General features: G+C 33.9%; 4 protein-coding genes across 6 annotated transcripts; 3 read left to right on the top strand and 1 right to left on the bottom strand.

Annotated features, from left to right (window-relative positions):
• The first annotated feature begins 304 nt into the window (after positions 1–304).
• LOC18044389 lies at positions 305–5,433 on the top strand. Of its 3 annotated transcripts, XM_024185973.1 has the most exons (6): positions 306–505; positions 611–694; positions 1,123–1,243; positions 1,376–1,809; positions 2,294–2,627; positions 3,944–5,433. In XM_024185973.1, exons 2-6 carry the CDS (start codon positions 660–662, stop codon positions 5,216–5,218), a joined length of 2,199 nt encoding a protein of 732 aa, XP_024041741.1. In that variant the 5' UTR covers positions 306–505; positions 611–659; the 3' UTR covers positions 5,219–5,433. The 3 variants fall into 3 exon arrangements, with proteins under 3 accessions (XP_006436666.2, XP_024041741.1, XP_006436667.1); XM_006436603.2 differs by lacking the exon at positions 611–694 and having other exon boundaries at positions 305–505; XM_006436604.2 differs by having other exon boundaries at positions 306–694.
• A 593-nt stretch (positions 5,434–6,026) lies between these two features.
• On the top strand, positions 6,027–6,787 carry LOC18045745. Its single transcript, XM_006436602.2, has one exon. The coding sequence runs from the start codon at positions 6,147–6,149 to the stop codon at positions 6,705–6,707; it is 561 nt and encodes a 186-aa protein (XP_006436665.1). The 5' UTR covers positions 6,027–6,146; the 3' UTR covers positions 6,708–6,787.
• Positions 6,788–11,519: 4,732 nt separating this feature from the next.
• Positions 11,520–14,874, top strand: LOC18045744 (beta-D-glucosyl crocetin beta-1,6-glucosyltransferase). The gene is made up of 3 exons (XM_024186164.1): positions 11,520–11,759; positions 11,864–12,193; positions 14,755–14,874. The coding sequence occupies exons 1-3, from the start codon at positions 11,520–11,522 to the stop codon at positions 14,872–14,874; spliced, it is 690 nt and encodes a 229-aa protein (XP_024041932.1).
• A 4,426-nt stretch (positions 14,875–19,300) lies between these two features.
• Positions 19,301–22,114, bottom strand: LOC112099062 (protein FAR1-RELATED SEQUENCE 5-like). Its single transcript, XM_024186163.1, has 7 exons — positions 22,027–22,114; positions 21,477–21,966; positions 21,041–21,386; positions 19,938–20,783; positions 19,791–19,865; positions 19,514–19,582; positions 19,301–19,426 (listed from the first exon to the last, which is right to left on the bottom strand). Exons 1-7 carry the CDS (start codon positions 22,112–22,114, stop codon positions 19,301–19,303), a joined length of 2,040 nt encoding a protein of 679 aa, XP_024041931.1.
• Between the last annotated feature and the right edge of the window lie 802 nt (positions 22,115–22,916).

Here is a 22,916-nt window from a genome sequence, read left to right as displayed (position 1 = left end):
AAAGTATTGAATTTTAATAATAAATAATGACAGTAATAATCATAAAGAATAATAATAATTAAAATAAATAAAATAGTAAAATTTAATAGTAATAATATAATAATTGATATTAATAATAATAATAACAATAATAATTAAAATTCTTTTCAAATACCATTTTATCCCAATAAAAGACTTATATGTAACATTTTGTAACTTCTGGTGTCTATTTAATTTTTCATAAAATATAAGGTGGTGTAGTGTAATCAGCTGCATAAGGTGGTATGTTGCAACTGTTGCAAGACAGGCGGACCCGAAATTTTTTGCTAAAAACATTGACAACAATTTCAGAAAGCATGATGTCTCTGCCACTCTGGGGCCAAATGTTTGTTCAAATGGTCTCCAAAAAGAAGCTTCTTTGTTCATTCCCAACGGACCTAAAATAAATTCTCTCTCTTTTCCACACTGAAAGTGCAATGAAAATAAAGCAATCCCATTTTGGCTTCATCAACTTTATCCTTCTAAGGTCTCATTTCTTTGTTTTCTTGTCAATCACCCATCTGGGTTGTCCTCAATTTCTTGTTTTTAGTACTAAAATCACTTTTTTTATTGTTTATTTTTATTGTTGAAGCTGAGTTTGTAGTTGGAATTTTGTGGGGTTAGGGTTTATCTTTGTGATAATGCCTAGTTCTGGTCAGGAGATGCAAGATCAGAGGTATGGACCACCTGTTGAATTATTATTATGATTATTTTGTGATTTGTTATGGGGTTTATTTGCTCATGAAGTTTTTGTTTTAGTTATAGTGATTGTTGTTTTATCAATTGTCTTTCAGTTAATTTATTCTTTTTTGAGTGTTTTGGCTAGGATTCTATTGTTGTTAGTAGATAAGAGAATTGTGGAAAAATAAATTAATTTGCAATTTTGAATATAAAATGTGATCTGGGTTAACTGTAAATTCATTTTGGAAATTCTGTAGAATTAATATATTCTGGGAAGTGACTGGGTTATGGTTCCTTAGCCCAAGAAAGACATGGAGATTTGATTCATTAATTGTGAATATAGGTTAAAAATGTTAATCTTTAAAGCTTCTTCTTAATCTGCTTTGCAGTTTTCTTTTTGACTTATTGTTTCTTATGAATTAGGACAAATTCCGGCATGGAGGATTCTAACACAATGACGATTGAATTTCTGCGAGCACGCTTGCTGTCTGAAAGATCTGTTTCAAAAAGTGCAAGGCAGAGAGCTGATGAACTGGCGAGAAGGGTATGCCGTGAATTTTTTTTTTTTTCAATTATGTCTTTGCCATTACATATACTGTTTGAGGAACCAGTCTTCTCTCCCTTCCAAAGTTTGCTTCCATGATACTTATAAATGTGAATTATATAAATGGAATAGGTGGTAGAATTGGAGGAACAACTAAAGCTTGTCTCGCTTCAAAGAAAGAAGGCTGAGAAGGCAACGGCTGATGTTCTTGCTATTTTGGAGAACAATGGGATAAGTGAAATTTCTGATTCATTTGATTCGGGCTCTGACCAGGAAACACCATGTGAGTCGGAAGTGGGTAATAATTTCAATAAAGAGGAAGAGAACTCAGTTGATTCAAAATTTAGAAGAAATGCATCTGTGGAACATTCTGGATCTGGCAATGATTTTTCTCCGGTGCCTCATAGAGGCCTTTCTTGGAATGGCCGCAGGGGCACTAAGCAGTCCCTTGAGAAGTACAAGGATTCTTATTTAAGAAGAAGGAGTAGTTTTGCATCTACCGGTTCCTCTTCCCCAAAAAATCGTGTAGGCAAGTCATGTCGTCAGATAAGACGGCGAGAATCAAAGTTAGTGTCTTCTATTCTTTTTGGGGTTGCATTCTATCAATAATGTGATGCCATTTTTTCCTCTCTTGTTCTTTAAAGCTCTATTAAGATTATCAAACGTGCAGGTGTTTTGTCAGTATTTTGATAGTGAGCACCATACGATAAACGCCCATTTGCTAGTTAAACTTGTAATACTAGCATAGGAACTTATTCCTAACTTTGAAGGCCAAAGAATTCTTTATGTTGTCACAATTTTCTTTGCCGGCTTTACGTTTTGTCACATGATATGGATAACCATAGAAAAGTAATTGTAATTTTATGATTGTAATATTTATGAGCGTTATATCCCATTTTCAGTGGAAGATGATAGTTTGGTTAGGGAATTTTTTTATTGAGCTTCATTTTAACTTCTTGTCTTTGCATCGTGGATCTGCTCATAAATTCTACCTATCCATTTTAAACCATGTGTTTTCATATAATAATTTATTAGATGTTTGTGTTGTAGATCTGCAGTTGAGGAGCTTAAAACGGAACCTGTGAAGGTTGATTCTCAAGAAAATGGAGGTGGCACCTCTTTAGAAGTTGATAGGAAACCTGAGGTCTTGAGAGGATCTGAAGCTCAGGAAGAGCAATATTTAGGAGAGGGTTCAGATTCAGGTTGCTTTGAAAATGAGAAATTGGTGACCGGTGGTGGCATAGACTTTAATGGGTGTGGAGGAGACAAAGATATGGAGAAGGCACTAGAAGATCAAGCACAACTCATTGGAAGATACGAAGAAATGGAAAAGGCTCAAAGAGAATGGGAAGAGAGGTTTAGAGAAAATAACAGCAGTACTCCGGTATGCTTACTCAGAACCTATAAGATTCGTAGGCATTTGAACTTGCTTGCTTTATCTTAATACCACTGGTATGCCACATGTGAAAGGAAAGATTTTTGTTACTGCTGAAATCAAATGCTCAAATGGACATTTTAGTGTGATGACAGATATTCCATCGTTTACAGTTATGTAGCATAATCCAGCAAATTGCATCCTTTTGTACACCCTTTTATATTTGTATTCAAAAACTTAGATCTAGTTTCTCCAGTTTCAGCCAAAATTAAAATAAAGGGGTGCCATGAGGGTTTAACTGAGTGGCTAGACCCATAGTTCGCTCCCATGAAGTTTGGGCTTGAGCCCCCGATGGACACCTATCCCCTAAATGGGTGTGATAAATTGCATCTTTGCCTATTGCTTTTCATATACATATGCTCGAACTCAAGATCTAATGATTCCATGGTTAAAATCTATATTAAAGAGAGGAAGCCCATGATGGTTAGCTGAATGGCTAGACCCATGGTTTGCTCCCATGATGTTTGGGGTTCCAGCTCCTAGAGGAGCTGCTTCCATAAATAAGACTAGATTTTACTGAAGATAGGCCCAGATCTAATGGTTTGATGGTTTCAGCCTGTATAGAAAGAAAGGGGCCTCCTGATGGTTAGCTAAATGGGTAGACCCATTGATTGCTCACATGAGCCCAGTTATGGCTCAAAATGGGCTTATACATATGGGCCGTGCTAGTATAGCATTAAATCAAGGCCAGGTTTTGTAGCAGATATTTTAACTAAATGTCAGTAATTTAGAAAAAAATACAAGAAAGACTGGCATGGGAATATCGTTTAGAAATGAATCCTAAGTGAGGAAAACACTATTTCTGACTTATTTTCTGATCTGCAACTTTGGAAAGCATGATCAGAGTTATCTTGTAGGATACTATTTTGTTGCTTGCAGAATACTAGTTATTACGACTTCTCTATCTGTTATAAAGAACAAATATTGGTGATATTAACTGTTTTATGTTGCTAAATGTGGGGGGGCGCTTGCATGCCATCGGGTTCTATGAATAATGAAAATTCTGAGTGAATCTTGCTTAGAAATATATTGCAGATAGTGCTGTAGCTGGTGATTTTAGGAGATTTGTTTAACCTGCATACTTGCGGAAGTGTAAATGCATTTAGACAGAGGCTGAGTGTGCTTTTGTCCACTATTATCATGTGATTCATGTTTTGCCATGTAATGTTTGTGCCTTAAATAGTTTCTTCAGTTCTTTTTCCCTTCTCCTAAAATCATTTTCTCTGCATGTTAACATTATGGTCTCTTGCTCATAAATTGTTCAGGATTCTTGTGATCCGGGGAACCAATCGGATGTAACTGAGGAAAGAGAGGAGAGCAAGGTACAGGTTCAACGTGTTGCTGGGACAGTTAATTCTCAAGTCCAAGAGGCTAAAACAGAAGTTCATCTTTCCAATCAATTGTCTAATACTAAGTCCAATGGGTTTCTGCCTCCACAATCAGGGGATCAGAAGTGCAGCAGCACCCCTGCATCTGAGCCCCTAGCTCAAGATTTTGCATTTACTATGTCAAACGAAAAGCAGAATCAGGAGAGCCTGGGCAACAACCATTATGTACCTTCACATAGTTCCCATCATCGTCTACATCCACATGGCTCCCCTGAAAACCAGTCATCCCAGACTGTTTCATCAAATACAGGCAGCAGTTCCAGAAGAGAAGTTTCTGGGAGTCAAAGTGAACAGTATGCATTGGTGCCGCATCAAACATCCAGTGGGTTCAATGAAGTGTTGGAGGCTCTTAAACAGGCAAGGTTATCGCTACGACAAAAAATGAGTAGTTTGCCATCGACAGAAAGTAGATCAGTTGGAAAAGTGATTGAACCTTCTCTTTCTGCTAGTACAGTCTGGGACAGGGTGGAGATTCCAGTTGGATGTTCTGGACTTTTCAGGGTACCAACTGATTATGCTGTTGAGACGTCTAAAGCTAACTTCCTAGTTTCAGATTCTCGACCAAGTTTGGCAAATTATAATCCCACAAGTGGTATTGGGTTAGTTTCTGATGATCAAACTGTCAGCAATTCTTTAATGGATACTAGGTCCACATTTGCTGCAGATAATTTTCGGCCAACTAGGGATCTATTTCTCACTGGGCCTTCCACTGATACAAGGTCAAGCTATTCAGCAGAAAATCGACTTCTCACCAGGCAATACAGTGATACACGATCGAGAGTATCTATGATGAGACCATCCTTTGATAGTAACTTAGATGCTGGCCTGCCCTCATTCAGGCAGTACATGTACCCCAATTTTTCCTCGTATCCCGACCAGGTGCCACAGGTACCAAGGAATGAAAGATTATCTACATTCCTTCCGGGTAGGTCAGTTGAGATGTCAGTTGAGATATCTCCTATGCTGGATGCCGGTCTCTCCTCTTCCAGTCAGTCTGCAAACCCCTACTTTTCCTCATATCCTGACCTGATGCCACAGATACCCGCTCATGAAGGGTTGTCTACATTGCGTCCCAGCAGGTCAGCTGGGATGCCTCCTGCTAATCACTTGCCATTTCACAATGATCATACCAGACCATATATGTACAGATAGGTGATGGAGGTTAAATTATTAAATTGTTAGGCATACTTAAACTTGCTTTAATATTGTACCATTTAATGTATGATCTCTTTGAATCATGGAGTCTCTGGGTGTATAAAGCAGCAACCATATTCATATTCATGTATGTTTGTCTCTTGCTTTTTGTTGTAGCAATATAATAAATATATTATTTTGTACCTGATCAACAATTTAAGCAGTCATCAGTTTTGTTCCCTTTTCTTGTGTCCATTCCACACTTTAATTTCACAGCAGAGAAAAATTCTGAACTTACCATTCAGACACGAGTAGTGCTAGAGAGAGGGAAGCACGAGAGAAAGACGAGAGAATTTTGCTCTCTTTCTTTCTACCCACTCACTCTCTCTCTATCCTTTTTTTCATTGTTTCTCTCATCTTTCTCTAGTGTTTTTCTACACCAAGTATTTTTTTTAAGACACAGGGTTGGACACAGGGTTGAAATTTAACGCTCTGTGGGACCCACCATTTAGTAACAAAATAAAGCCAAGGCTATGTTTGACCTGATCTACACATACGTATCATTGAAGTCTATTTGACTTGGAAACGGAAGCCAAGTTTAAAGAAATTCTATTGGAAGGGACAGATTGCTTTCTATTGAACCCAAAATACATAGCGATGATTTGGCAGCACAATGGTCAAACTGTCACCGTATATTATGTTATTGCTGGAATCAGCCAGGATAATTTTAACATAACGAGTCAGCACCGCGTAGCTTAATTAAAATGACTTGGTCATTTGCTTGTAACCTTCAATAATAAGAACTCACTTTTGATTGCTCCACAAGTATCCTTTCTCCTATGAGTGCATCTATATACATATAACATCAAACGCTAAGCATTTCATTATCAATTTTCTCATAAAGCCCACATACACTAATCATTTCAATTAGCAAAAGATCACATATATGGCATCGACAAGCAGAGGGGGCTACCAATTTTTGGGCATATACGATGATGATATGTCAATACTTGAAAGTGGTTTGTATAAGAAAAGTTATGATATTGGTCATAGCGGTGGTAATTTTCATCATCATTTACATGATGATGATGATGATGAAGATCAATCAGGAGCTGCTGCTGCTGCGGGCAAATCAAATGATAATATTGATCCAAGGTTGCTTATGCTGTTAAAATATTTCAGGGAGTTCTATGCTCGAGAAGCCGAGTTATTCAAGAAGGTTTTCCCTGGAATTCACGAAGAGTTTGCTGAGGCTTTCAGGAAAATTGGTGCGATGTTATCCCAAGTGAAAATGCAACAAAGCCGAGTGAAGACTATGCAAAGAAGCTTGAGCCTTGGTTCACACCGTACACGAGGCATAGGCGGTGGCGAGCCTCCGGGGAGGCTTCAACGTTTCAAGGTCCGCACGGTGGTTGTGGACGGCGGTATTGGCCAGGGCCAGGGTGCCGCCGCCGGCAGCGGGGACCAAGGTGGACAGGGCGATACCAAGTCTATTAGTTCCAAATAAACTTAATTTTCATTCTTATGCTTTATTTTTTTATTTTATCCTCGAGTGAAAGTGAAATACTTCAAGCCTTTAGTTGTTGCTTAAGGATGATGTACGTATATTATTATTATTATTATTTACGAAGTTGTACATGATATTGTGAAATCTTCATAATCAAGCTTTTGTTATTTGTTGTACATTTTTTCTGTGGACATGTAAAATATCATGGATTTGCAATTGCAAGTTAAGAAAGAAAATTGTCCAAGTACGTAACTAAACTTCATTATTTTTTTTTTAAATTACTTATTAGTAATCTATATCGCTTTTTCGATTAAATTAAGTTGACTACCCTAAATATAAATCGATGAGCAAAAATAGAAAAAAACTAAGGAAAAAAAAAAGATATTACAGAAGTAAATGCTCTTTACTCGCTAGAGTAACAGAGTTTGAATTAATCTTATATTTTTAAAAAATAACTAAAATATTATTATTTTTTCAGATTTTTTACCTTCTTTAATATTCGATGGTCAATCAAATAAATCTATTAAAAAATTAAACTACACCGAATTCTTAGGAGCACACATAATGTTATAGCAACTAAAATTTTACTTTTTAAAAGAATAAAATAAAAGTGAAATAGCTGGATGAAATTTACCTCATATGTAACACTCCAAATTTAACACGTGCGGTGCACGCGAAGAAAGATGTTACTTACAAATCATAATCCTTACTCATAAATTTCAAATTAAAATACCTCAAATTTTTATTCAAATAAATTCACAAATCCATATTTCTAATACTAAATAATCTCTCATGAAGACATAAAATTAACAAAAGTCTCATAACTCCCCAACTACAAGTTCATAAAATAAATAACTGAAAAAAAAAACATGAGTTCATTCCTTCTCTTATTCAACTAGCAGAATAAAACAAAAACAAAAACAAATCTCTAACTCCAATGATAAGCACATCTCTTAACAAGAGTTATGATGGGGGGTGAGTCGTCAACTCGGTAAGTAAAACCATTTTTGACACACTAGGATTATCAATACCAAAAATATTGCAAGCCTTCTTTTTTATTAAAACATATATTATAATTCATAAATTTCATAAAACGACATATTTTAATAAGATTTCATAAATTCATAGTAATTCAGAATATCAAAAGCATAGTCAATTATGAAAGCAAATCACATAGCACATACACAGAAAACAAAAGATTAGCTCATGTCACATGGTGTCACCTAGTCTCGATGACCCGACTAGAAACAAAATCAAAATTAGAATATCGTGTCCACACTCAGAATAGAAATTCAGTACTGGTCCAAAATAAATAAATAAATAAATATATATATATATATATATATATATATATATATATATATATATATATAGACACACACACACGTACTATACGATTAGAATCAAAGTCAAAATAATTATGGACAATAAGCCAAAACATTCAAATTAGCTTTTCATATGTCATGACTTGTACGTGTCACTTTGCACTATATGTGGTACTTTGCGGCACTCTGTCCCTCAAGAGGTGCTCCCCATACAATTATAAATAATTTAAATCGTAAATAGGCACAAAACATTCGTATCAGATTTATAAATGTCCATAACAAAAATTTTATAAACAAAATCATAAAAGGTAATCATGTAACAAAATAGCTTACATATTAAAAAGATTTATAATATTTTGTTAAAAAATTTAGATTTGAAAACATTTACATAAACTAATTTTGTTATGAAAATCAGTTAATTTTTTTAAGTAGTATAAAAACACTTACAATAATATCAAAATAATTATATATATCCAGTACATTAAGAATGAAGTTAATTACCTCGATAAAAAAAATTGATCTAACACACCTCTAAGCCTCTAAGAGGCTCAAACACTTCCAACACTTTAAACAAATACAAGATATCACTATTAAGAACTTATTCCAAGAATCTGATTTTCTAATTCATACCCGTACTAGTCTACTTCTTAAAATTTTAACTCTTAATCTAAATATCATAATCATATAATATTCTACAAAACTATTCTCAACATCCATGAGTACCGCATGTAAAATTTTCAAGAAGATCCGATTAAAAAATCATTTTTAAAATTATTGGTTTCTTGACAAATTCGAAACTGTTTCACAGTGCCTTAACTGAACAGAACGGCTTCCAAGATTTTTATAAAATCAAATATTATTCAAAAAATTACGAAATTAAAAATATGAATACTAGACACATATATCAATCTCTTTTAAAATTTCGTAATTTTTAGAATTTTTTTATTACTACAAACAATTTTGTGAAGTTTGTCATTCTGCTGAATTCGCAATTTTACAGTGCAGCAGTATCTGTTTCGAAAATACATATAAAATCGAAAACAATTCAAATCTCATGAAACAAAATTTATTCAATAAGCCCTACATGTTTAGTTTTCAGAAAGATAAGGTTCTTAAGAATAATCATTCAGAAAATATATGTTTAATTTCGAGATACTCATATTGTCCAGAATAATCCAGTGTGCTTAATGCATCAAAGATTATTTAATAAGACTCAACGATAAATCAAAGCCTTAACAGAACTTAAACACGTCCTAAACCATGCGTTATGATCTGTAACAATATAAAATCATGCCAATTAAAACCCTAAATAGAGTGATAGGAAAACTTGTGGAGAATAGGGGGAGTAAACTTACCAACCGTTATAATTCTCTCCCAAACAAATGTTTGAATCCTAGGGTATAATTAAGTAGAGAGTAATGAGCAGCAGAGAAAAATAGAAGAAAAACGTTGTGGTCTTAGAGTTATGGAAGTGAGAAAAATATGAATTTATAGAGAATCTTAAGAAACCCTATTAAATTCGGAAAAGTAAATCTTTTCTAAAATTACCCTATGAATAATCCTTATTAATAAGGGTAATAATGTCATTTATAAATTTCAATAAAATAAAATAAAATAAGAAAAATTTGGACGTTACATCATAAGTCTTATAGTTTAACATAAGGCTTTTAATAAATATAAAATTTCCAAAATGAACAGTGTTTCTGTTCAAAGTTAAGTCGGTAGAAGAAAAAAAAATATAAAATAGATGTGAATGTTGTGCAGGGTCCTACGCGACGTGTAGGCAACTAAGTAACAGGTTCTAGAAGTTATACCAATGTATAGACGTGGAGTGACGCTTCTAGCACCCGTCTATTTTTCTTATAAAACTCCTCTTATTGTATAGTTATAATTTTATCCTTTATATTTTAAATTGTATTAAATTTAAAATCTTATAAATCCACATAAATTTTTTTTCCTCCGACTCTTTCTCCACTAAAAGCTCTTAAAACTTATAAAGTTTCTTTTGCAAAAGAAAAGTCAACAGCAAAAGAGTAAGAATTTGATATAAACTAATTTTTTTTCACTTAACAATTTGTGTTTGTAGGAAATATAATTTTTTAAAATTTTCATAAATGACTAATTTTATTAGAATGTTAGGAGACATTGACCCTTATGCTTATTTTATACATAATTATTTTGAAATAGAATGGCATGAACTAAAAGGAATAAACCTAAGATAAATAAAAAGTTAGTAACAATTATTAAGTGCATGAGGCACGAAATATCTTTGCTGCAAAAAGAAGAAACTTGAATGAGCAAAGGTTGAAGAGAGAGATCTGAAAGGGGGCTGAAATTGAAGGGAAAAACTAGCTACGGGGATTTATTGAGGAAAAAAGATAAACAAACGCTATTTTAAGTATTAAAGAGAATATAAACAGAAAAGGAATTTAAAAAAAAATGGAGGGGTATTAATAGCAACACCCTATTAATAAAATAAAATAAAATAATAAGTGGGTGCAGGAAAGAATTATGTTAAAATAAATAAACTCATCTTTTAATTTGATATAATGTAACGTTAGGTTAGATTAGGTTATAAGTAAAGAATTATGTAATATATATATATAATAAAAACATGCGGACACAAATTGCCAAGCTATGTGGGCCATGTCAATTGTTAAGTGGAACCATTTCGTCATAACACAAGTCTCAATCGAACTTGTGTAGCACGGGCATGTTACTGGAAAGAGTTAACGTTCATGATTTCAAACCAAAAACGTAAGGTAGAAAGCGAATCTTCTTAATTTCAATGATTGCACACTCTTCCGCCACCTGTCTTTCCCACCTCATCAGCCTCATGACATAAATCCTCAGCTGCCTAAATGTTCAAGCATGTTAGAAGCAAACGGGGCAATACTAGCAAAAATTAACGCATACCCTAATCATCATCATGAGTAACACACAGAGAAACTATAGTGTGTTGATGTTCCCATGGTTAGCTCATGGTCACGCATTTCCATTTCTAGAGCTAGCCAAGAAGCTTGCCAAGAGATCAAATTTCCACATATGTTTTTGTTCAACGCCATCCATTCTCAATTCCATTAAACAATCGGATAAATTTTCACTCTCAATACAACTTATTGAGCTTCATCTCCCCTCATCGCCGGAGCTTCCTCCTCAGTATCACACGACTAAAGGTTTGCCGCCTCATCTCATGCCCACTCTCAAAAAGGCCTTTGACATGGCTAGCTCTAGTTTCTTCAACATACTGAAAAATCTAAGCCCCGATATTTTGATTTATGATTTGATTCAGCCCTGGGCGCCGGCGCTAGCTTCGTCACTTAATATTCCGGCTGTTTATTTTCTTGTTAGCTCTGCAGCGACGAGCGCTTTCATGGTTCACGCCATTAAGAAAAACTCATCAGGTGATGCTTACAATGATGATGAAGAGTTTTCTTTTTCATCAATTTTTATGCATTATTATTATATGAAATCCTATTTTTCCAACATGGTTGAGTCACCATCTACAAAAAGGCTTCTTCAATGCTTCGAACGCTCCTGCAACATCGTCTTGATCAAGAGTTTCCGTGAACTCGAAGGGAAATACATTGATTATCTATCTGATTTGATAAAGAAGAAGGTGGTTCCTGTTGGCCCTCTAGTTCAAGACCCTATTGAGCAAAGTGATCATGAAAAGGGAGTAACGGAAATCATTCAGTGGCTTGACAAGAAGGAGAGATCATCAACGGTGTTTGTTTCTTTTGGTAGTGAGTACTTTCTATCCAAAGAAGAAATGGAAGATATAGCCCTAGGGTTAGAGTTAAGTGGAGTAAATTTCATTTGGGTTGTTAGGTTTCCCTGGGAGTGAAAGTTAAGGTTGATGAAGAGTTGCCAGAGAGTTTTCTAGAGAGGACTAAAGAGAGAGCAATGGTTATCGAAGGTTGGGCCCCGCAAATGAAGATTCTAGGGCACCCTAGCATCGGAGGTTTTGTGAGTCACTCTGGATGGAGTTCAGTGATGGAGAGCATGAAGCTTGGTGTTCCAATTATCGCGATGCCCATGCATGTTGATCAGCCACTGAATGCAAGATTGGTTGAAGATGTTGGCATTGGACTAGAGGTAAGAAGAAACAAGTGTGGGAGGATTCAGAGGGAAGAGATGGCAAGGGTTATCAAAGAGGTGGTAATGGAGAGAGAGGGAGAGAAATGGGAGAGAAAAACAAGAGAAATGGGAGAGAAAATAAAAGAGAAAGGGGAGGAAGAGATAGAATGGGTAGCGGATGAATTGATCCATATTTGTGGATGATTGTCTACATAATCTAATATGTATACATTAGTGTGTGCAAATTTAATTCATGTTTATTACAGTTAAGCTTATTAATCTTATTCTGTTCGAAGTAATTATGTTTAAGCATTGTGGTTTGGTAGTTATCTCTTATCAATGGACTTGTGTAGTTATCTTATTATTTTATTGTACAAATTTAAATAAATTGGGTAAGGTTGCTTTGGTAAATTCCCTATTAATAAATTTAATATGCACAACAGGAGAGAACGATATACGTATACACTTTGGTTTTGAAGAAGTGATTCGGTGATGGGTGATATATATTGGAGTCAAAGGAGTTCAATAGACCTTTTATTTGTTAAGCAATGCTAAAGAGGGAGAAAAACGAGAGAAAGACGAGAAAAAAATGAGAGAATTTTACTATCTCTCTACCCAGCCCACTTTCTCTCTCTTTCTTCTCTCTCTTTAGCATTTTTTGCTGTGGGTGCAATTTGCCGGTTGTTGTTTAGTTGCGTTTGTTTGCTATCAAGCAGAGATCAAAGCTCACTAAATAATAAGTTGTCTATTACGTTTATACCACACGATATGGGTGATCCAAGAGTCAAAGGAGATCAAATTCAATAGACCTTTTGTTTGTTTGCCACGTGCAGATCGCCAGCTGTCACTACAACAAAAACATGAATTACCAAGGGAAAACTTCCCTCGGTAATTTCACAAATCCCTCGGCAATACTTATTAACGATGGAAAATTACCATTGAAGTCTGTACGCTTATCGTTAATTCTATAATTCCAATGGTCTCTCGAAAAAATGAATTATTACCTAGGAGCACTTCTCTCGGTAAAAATAAAACAACTCCATCAAAAAATGCAATCAAACGATGAATAAAAACATTTCGTAAGGACATATTTTCTTATTAACAGTATATTTCCAACAGAATATATCCGTCGGTAAAAATGTGTAACCTTTGGAAAAATTAGATTTGAACCATATTTTAAAGCTTCGAAAATACTGAATAGTCCCTTGAAAGCATGCAACTTTTTTTTAATTGTGTTGACCAATTTTTACTCGAATTATATAACTGAAGTGTAATAAAATTAAAACAATTACTAAAAAAATATAATTAAGTGCATTATATTAGAATAATAATCCAATACTTTGAACAATACATGTAATAAAGATAAATGTTAGTTCATTCATTGTTCAGTTCATTCGTTGTTCAACTTCATATATACAAAATGATTCTTCATCTGCCTTTGTTTTTACACTTAAAAGAAGATGGATTGTACATTCTTACTTCTTAATACTCCATAAAGTATTCTGCTCATCGCTTTGAATTTGTTCCTCATCTTCATCTTAATGAACAAGCTCCTACATTATTTGAAAACCATAGTAATAGTATATTATAACACTCTTTTAGCATACACCAACTACCAAACAAGCATAGGACATATATTTTGCAACTTTCACCATGGAACAATTTGTATACTATGTTTGGGGAATAAATAGAATATTGAAAATGAAATGCCACGCATCGACGAGAAGGTTTTGGTGATTGAAAGTTATCCTTATAGGGTACCCGACCTATACCAAGTATATTCTCCAAATAAACTGATACGCGGGATACGCCACGGCAGAGTCAAGGAATTGAAGAAAATATCCAAAAATGACCATCACACGTGATGTCCCAATAGAATATTTGATTTGATTTCATCAAATCAAGAATATTCTGTCAGAAAAAGGGAGACAACTGACTACAATGTCTGTAAAAAACCAAAAGCAGCACATAAAGGAAAATTGTCCTTTATTGTCACGCTTGCTACACACCAGACAATAGGGATGGCAATGGGGAGGCAAGGGGAGGGGACCAATCTCCCCGTACCCATCTCTGATATTTTGCGTATGTCTTTGTCTCCGTCAGAATTGCTTGAGAGAATCTCTATCCCCTTCCCGAATAATAATAAGGGATCCCCAATCACCGAATAACTAATACATTTTTTTTTATTTTAAGTTAATCATATTAAAATAAAAAATTCAAATAAAAGTAAAGTTCGAAATATATCTTACATTAACATTGATCCATTACAAAAGTCACATGCGAAATACAAATTATCAAATAATTATCTTTGTCAATTTTCATAATCCTACAATAAAAAGAAAAAAAAGAAATTACTTTTATATCAACAATAAAATAAATGAAATAAATGTGGATAATTAATATTTTTAATAAAATTGTTTACCTCACGCTCCTCCTATTCTTCCTCGAGGAATGTAGCAAATTGAGAGATAACCTCATATTTCAAACCTAAAACAATAAAAATGATATAAGCAACATAACTTGTAAGTGAAATATTAATAATTGTATAATATAATTACAATGTAAAATAAACTCATACTGCCATTGTAAACTCGTAGCCAACTTTGACATTACATTAAGGTCTCCGATGTGCTTGGATGAAGTTTGTTACAGTGTGGGCTTACAACTCTACCACTGGTTTAAAAGCTTATTTGAAAGCACTAGTTGTAATTGGAATTGCCGAAATATCTCTAGCAATTCGAGCCAATATAGGACACCTATGAGCATTTGTCTTCCACCAACTCAAAATATTAAAATCTTCCATCCATGGTATAACTTTTTCATCCAAATAAGAATCTAATTCATCTACAACAACAGCACAATCTCCATTGTTTACATAATCATCAAAACCTATCATCCATTTGGTTGCTTTCTTATAAGAATCCTCTGTAGATCTAGTAGAAGAACTACTACCAGTATAATCAAAGCAATAAACAGTTGGTGGAAACTTCAATTGATACTCTTCCACTAATTCCGGCAAAAGGTGACCACTTTCCCAACATACAATTCTTTTTCATCACCATAAACCATAGAAAAGTAATAATCAATGAACTTCTTTTTATACCTTGGATCAAAGATACAGGCCACACCCAAAATTCCACTCATATCTTGCCAATATTTATCAAATTTCAATAACATCAAATGAGCCATCTGTTGAATCCTATTACAAGGTGATAAAAGCCAATATTGTAAAGATAATTTAATCTCACACACATGTTGCAAGAATACATTCGATGTCGGATACTGAGTTCCTGAAAATAACTTAGTGACATTATAAAAACTTTTCAAATTCTCTTCCAATATGATGGCAAACTGTCAATCTTCCTTAGTAGGACAACACTTATATTGTCCATCAATATGCTTTAATCGAACAAAAACATTTTTATATTGCAAAGTATATGAAATCATAAGATATGAGGAATTCCACCTAGTAGGACAATCAAGTACTCATTTTTTTTTATCATATTTAACATTTGAACAACTAGCAAATTCTTCAAACTTCTCATTCTTTTACATGATCCAGTCCAAAAAACAAACACTCTCACGAATTTTTGCAATTCCATCTCTAATCACAGTCATCCCTTCTTTGATAATCAAATTTAATATATGGGCACAACAATGAATGTGAATTAATTGTCCACGCAAGATGGGATCATCTCTATTAAGCTTAATCAAAAGATATCCCATCATGCGGTCATTGGTAGAGCAATTGTCCACAGTCATAGTGATTGTAAATGTGAAAAACACTTGGAAAAAGAGATGTGAGATCATGTCAAATTTTTAAGGTTTATTGACACTTTGGAAGTCAATTGTAAATATCTTCAAGTCTTGGATTGTAGGCTTGGTTACTAAAATGCTCAAGCTTGGTTTGCTTGGACGCGTGGTTGTAGGTGGGTTGCCAAACCACATAAAATTATCATGTTTATTTTCTCTACCTTTAACGCTTTAAATTTACTTGTTAAAATTATTATTATTGATTCTGGTAACTGTTGGTATTGAATTATGGTATTGTTTTTTGAAGAAGTTTTTTAAACCCAATTCACCCTCTCTTGGGTTGCTTAGCTAAACTTTCACCAATAATTTGACAACTGTAGTATTTTTCCAAGGCTTAATTAATTAACATGGACTTTTTGTGAGAAGGAAATGGAGGGAAGATTATCAACACTATCAATGACGACGTCTTTCGGGTAAAAAATCGGGTCATCCTCACCCCCAACCAATTCATTTTCAATAGGTTTTTGCAACTCCATTAATTTATCTCTGAAGGAAAGTTGCTTAGGATTATCACCATCCTCACCCTAAGTCCTAAGCTTGGCGTTCTTTGTCGAGTGGTCGTTCTTTATTGGCGAGGTTGGGTTTTTTTCAAGGTTCATACTTTTTTTTTTAGTTAAAAGCTTATTCTTAATATTGTTACTTTTAATAATGATAAATAACTAAATAGTATTACTCTTATTATTATTAGGAAAATGATAAATAAACTCAATGAAGACAAAGGGACGACATAAACGCTAGTTTGAATTGCCGTTTCACTCGTTTCAAGCGTTGATTTTTGCTTCTTTTAATATTGCATGGACCCCATAAGAAATAAAAAAAAATGAGTTTGCTTCGTTTTACTCCCCCTCCCTTTTACACAGACTCCATAATCCCTAACCACTCATTTTACTCCCCCTCCATTGAGTTTGCTTCATTACCAGACATGAGTTTGCTTCGTTTTACTCCCCCTTTTACACACACTCCCCTCCATTGAGCAGGCTTCGTTCGTTACCAGCCCTTTTTTTTCTCGCGCAGCCCTAGATCTAGAACGGACACGATCGCCCAGCCCAAATCTACTACGACGTCGCTGTTTTGGAGACGTGTAGTTGTTGCTAGCTGCATCCGTAAGCATTTCTTTTTAATTTTTTTTATTTTTTTATGTCATGGATGATGAAATTTTGAGATTGACAGTGTTAGCATTTCTTCCGTAAGTTTTTTTTTTTATTTTATAATTATAACTTTTTTTCTTGCACGATCGAACAAAGATGATAAGAAAAAGATAAATAATTGAAAATATTGTATTAAAAAAATTGGAAACATGGGTGAGTTGTTGTTGGTGGTGTTGGATTTGATTTTGTTTGCGTGTGTGAATGTGTACCGTAGCTCACATGGTACGGCCTCGTGTTCATTTAATTCGTTGCTTCAATGATTTTTCTTCTTCTTCAGAGACACTGAACGTCATAGCCTCAGCCTCTGGTTTTCATTCTCACTCGTCTTCATAGATACTAACAGGGCATTTATTACTGCTCACTGCTCTGTTTTTGAGTCTCGACTATGTGAAAATTCATTTATTTGGTTATTATTGATCGTTGAGTTCCGACTTTGGATCTATGCACTTGGGTTTTCAAAAGGGTAACCAGATTTGCTTTTAAGTTATTTCATTTTTTTGTTTTTAACTCAGATCGGAATTTGTTTGCTGGATATTGATGGTTTAGTTTGACAACCAAGATGTTGTAGTTGCCAGTGGATTAAGAGGATTTGTTTGCTGGATATGTTTGCTGGATATTCATTTTCTCATTTTTTTTTGTCTGAATTTGTTTGCTGGATATTCATTTTCTCATTTTTTTTGTCTGAATTTGTTTGCTGGATATGTTTGCTGGATATTCATTTTCTCGTTTTTTTTTTGTCTGAATTTGTTTGTTGGATATTCATTTTCTCGTTTTCTTTTGGTCTGAATTTGTTTGCTGGATATGTTTGCTGGATATTCATTTTCTTGTTTTCTTTTGGTGCAAGTTGCTGTGATCTGTCTCACTTACAGTTGCAGAAATTAGTTTCTTGGTTGATGCTGGCCTTCGTGCTTTGCTGTGAGGCTCCCATTCTTTTTCAGAAGGTTAAAATGTTACTCTTTTTTTCCCTCCTGGTTTTGAAATTTTCTCTTATTGTTAGCAGTTGAAATTCTTAGCATAAAAGTCTAGAATATTGATCTAAATTTTTCCAATGTAGAATTCAAATGCCTACTCAAAGCTGTTATGTTGTTTTCAAAGGACGAAAGCCGGGAATATACAATTCTTGGCCTGAATGTCAAATGCAAGTAAATGGATTCAGAGGGAATTCTTATAAATCTTATACATTTTTGTTGGATGCCGAAATAGCCTACAATAATTACATAAAAAGGCATGAAAAATTGCCAGAGACATCCAATATGTTAGAAACTACAAAATTTCTTATGGAAACACTCGAAAAGGGGGTGCAAACTGAAGTGCCTACATGTGACAAAACTGTGCAAACTGATAACACAAGAAATGATTGTATTATTCTACCTATATTATCCATTGTATGTTGTATTTTAGGGATAATCGTTGCTATATGTATTTTGCATAAATGAAATTGTATCCCGTGTAATGTATAAATTTAAATATTTTTAATTAAATGATTGTTGTGTATGAATTGTTCCCACAGTTTCAAATTTCCTAAGTTTTTCCTCATTTGCTTGAATTGATGCTTCATGCAAAATATATAGTGTGACTTTTTGACTTTTTGACTTAATCAAATTAATTACCCCGGCTTAAAGGAAAGCGCGCGGATGAAACCTATCTAGGCTAGCAAATCTTTTAATCTCTTTAAATTATCTAATAAAACAACGAGGCCACAACTATAACAAAATTAAATAGAACAAAAGATGAAGAAAGATAAGAAACTGTATGAATTGAAAAGATTATTACCTAATTAACCTAACCTTTAAAGAGCTTATATATTGCCATGCAAACATATATACGGTTGAACTTTGCCAATTGGCATATATGCATGCACCATGTACTAACAATCAATTCAAAATTATTAAGTAAGGTATATATTAAAATAGACAGTGGTAAGAGCATATACATACCTCCACACTCCCTCTTTTAATCTGGTAAATGCATGCAAGTGACGATCAATTATCAGTAGGTAAAATTTCACCATCACAATCACATGCAACTATAGTATTATTAAGAGGAAAAATTATTACCTTAAATAATTCTAACATAATTTCAAAAATTAAAAGTTCAATTTAACACAACATTATTTCATCACTACAATTTCAAAGATTTAATGTCAAATCTAACATAATTTTAAAAATTTAAAGTTCAATTTAACACAACATTATTTCATCACTACAATTTAGAGCCAAAATACAAATCAAGTATCATCATTATTATCTTCATTACGCTGCTGTAACTGTTGGAAATTCTCACTTTGAGATCCTTGATAAGTCATCGAAGGAGAAGAATAATGCAACTGCGAAGTATACGGTGGGACTGGTTGCTATAATACATAAAAATAAACATCATATTACATTACAAAAATATTAAAATATATGTATTCATTAACGATTTATAAACAACAACTTACTGTATGCCAATTATAAGGAAATGGTTGATAAATGTTGCTTACACCGAATTGGGATTGGTACATAGGTACCTAATCAAATAATAAAATATATGTAAAATTCATATAAAAATCTTAAAACAAAAATTTAAATAATTTAATTCTTACATTATAATAGCCCATAGTGCCGCATTGGTTGAGATTTCCGTACATAGTACTTCCTTCTTGTAGCGTCTACATATGCGCAATCTTATACTTAATTACATATCCTCAAAACAAAAGAAAATTTCACAAAATTTACCGTGGCTATGTTGCTCCCTTGTGTGGAGATTTCATTAGGCACATGATAAGATGATGGGGCAGTTTGTTGTAAATCCTACAAGATTATTAAAGACAATTAAACTAAGACCAAATTAATTAGAAAATAGATATTTGTTTTTAATCATACCTTATTTTTTTGTGCGAACTTGTTCTTTTGAACGGATTTCTTTCGAATCGAAGATTCTTTCCTCAGGCAAGGTGGACGGCCTTTACGACGTGTCACTACTGGATCATTTAGTGCAAGCTGAACATTGTTGCTGCCACAACTTACTTCGCCAATAACAGTTCTTTCCACACTCTCACTGTTAATTTGTTTATTGCTGCTACAACTTGCTCCACCAGTACTAGTTTTTCCCACACTTTCACAACGAATTTGCTTGGGCAGATCCTTCATTGCTTTCTCAATCCAATCCAACACCGTTTTATAGCTATTTTCATCATCAGAGGCTACGTCTGCAACCTCACTGAAAGCGTTACACATTTTTTCATATCTTTCTTGTTGGATGGTCAAATTCTGCACACCATAACAAACTTTCAGCTTACTATAACATCTCCTCACATCTTTTCTCCACCTTGATAAAATGTATCTTTCTGGAAGTAATTCAACTGAGTTACATATCAGCACTGCAAGGGCATGTTTGCAAAGAATCCCCCTAAACTGGAATTTTGAACATATACAAGTAACTTCACACTCAGCTTCTTCAAAAACAACCTCAAAGAAGCCTCTCCGACCTTGCCCAAATGATTCAATTATTTGATATATTGATCCCACAGAATCCGAGATATCACAATACATCAGAGCAGTCAATTCTTCTTGAAATTCTTTAAACTTGGAAATGGTGTACACTTCTTCAACTTGCCTCTCCATCTCATATCTTGATACACATGGTGTCCTTTTACTAAAACACTTGGCATCTGCTTGCCATTCTAATTCAGCTTTCCTCCTCAATGCATTTTCATATTGCTTTACAAACTGTTTCAGATTTGTTTTTGAGTTAACAAATCCATCGAAAAATGCATTCATACTTTCACTTCGCTGAGTTGTTGACATTCCTGCCCAAAAATAGCCTTTTAAATAGCATGGGACCCAACAATGCCTCTCCTCGTATAAACCATTTAACCAATCATTATCCCACAAATCATATTCTGTAATCATGCAATGCCAAGCTTCCTCAAACGCATCAGAACTCAGTGAATCATATACAGCAAAGAGTAGGGAAGATATAATACCTTCACGTTCTTTGAAGCCCCTAACTTCTCAGGCACCTTCTTCATTATGTGCCATAAACACCATCGGTGCCTAGTAGTAGGAAAAACATTTTCAATTGCCTTTTGCATTGCCCTGTCTTGATCTATAATAATACCAAGGGGAGGAGAATCAAACATGCATGATAGCCACGCCTCAAATAACCACGTAAATATCTTCGTATCCTCGCGTGAAATCAATCCGCATCCCAACAAAATAGACTGTCCATGGTGATTAACTCCAACAAAGGGTGCAAATGGCATGTCATACTTGTTGGTCAGATATGTAGTGTCAAATGTGATGACATCTCCAAAATATTTGTAAGCTGCCCTACTCCGCGAATCTGCTCAAAACACATTCTTTAATCGATCCTCTTCATCCAAATCAATGGTAAAAAAAAATCCATTATATTCTGCTTACTTTTTCTGGAAGTACTTTAAAAGTGTCATAGCATCTTCTTCCTCAAGTTGTACTCGCCTTGTTTTGTCAACAAAATTTCTACAATCTTTTTCTAAGAATGGCACATTTTCATATCCACTAGCTCCAACAACAATAGAATTGAAATTTTGGGCTATTCTAATTCCTACACAATCATTCATTTCAATTCGCTTTTTAGCGCTTGTACTAATTCTGCAATTGCATGGGAAATACCTAGCTTTGTCTGGACTCAATCCATGGTTGTGCTGAAGATTTAAAGTTCGAAGAACCCATTTTCCATCTTCATTTAAACAACCTCCAATTTTTGCATCACAACCATTTTTCACGTTCGGTTTCGGCTTTAATGCATTAGCAGATTTACTTTCTGACTTGCCGCTACACCCACATGCAAATGTCGCATATTTTACAATTCCATCGGTCCCCTTCTTAGTACTTCGAACCTTCATAGGAAACCCCTCTTGTTTACCATAAGCTTTGTAAAATGCAAACATTTATTCATGATTATCAAAAAACATTCCAAGAGCTGGCTCACATTTGTTCGGTTCCACAATTTCATTTACATCGTTAACTCTTGTTTCTTGCAACTCTTCAAATGCATGCTCATTTTCCAAATACTCCATTTCTACAAAATAATTAACATTTGTATTAAGAAACTTATATAACATTTTTTCCAGTAACGAAAATTCCTAACAATTTAAATAAATAAAACACATCCACAAATTTTTATAATTTATTCCATTATCTCCAACAATTTAAATTATAAAATCCTAACAACTTAAATATATAAAACACATCCGGAAATTGTTATAATTTATTCCATTATCTCCAACAATTTAAATTAAAAAAATCCTAACATATATAAAACACATTTAGAAATTGTTATAATTTATTCCATTATTTCCAGCCATTTAAATTAAGAAAAATCCTAACATATATAAAACACATTCAGAAATTGTTATAATTTATTTCATTATTTCCAACCATTTAAATTTAAAAAATACTAACATATATAAAACACATTAAGAAATTATTATAATCTATTCCATTATTTCCAGCCATTTAAATTAAAAAAAAATCATAACAATTTAAATATATAAAAAGCAAAAATCTACAAATTTTTACAATTTAAATTAAATATTCTAACCATTTAAATATATAGAATACAATAAAAATTTTATTTGAATGTAGTGAGAGTCACCAACTTACCAATTAATCAGTATCAAATTTATCAAGGCCTATGTTTGTAGATCTAGGTCTAACTTCTTCCTTGTGATAAGCGAGATGCAGAGACGAAACTGATGAGATACAGAGACGGAACTGGTTTTTCCTTCCTAAATGCATATAGCTCACGTTGAGTAAATGAGAGGTGAGAGATGAGAGAGAGACTAAAGATGACCGTAAAAAAGTAATCTCTTTTCGTAC

The sequence above is a fragment of the Citrus clementina genome, unplaced genomic scaffold (genome assembly GCF_000493195.1).
Source record: "Citrus clementina cultivar Clemenules unplaced genomic scaffold, Citrus_clementina_v1.0 scaffold_4, whole genome shotgun sequence".
Classification (NCBI taxonomy): domain Eukaryota; kingdom Viridiplantae; phylum Streptophyta; class Magnoliopsida; order Sapindales; family Rutaceae; genus Citrus; species Citrus x clementina.
Note: the sequence above shows the minus strand (reverse complement) of the source record. Positions and strands in the feature narration are given on the sequence as shown.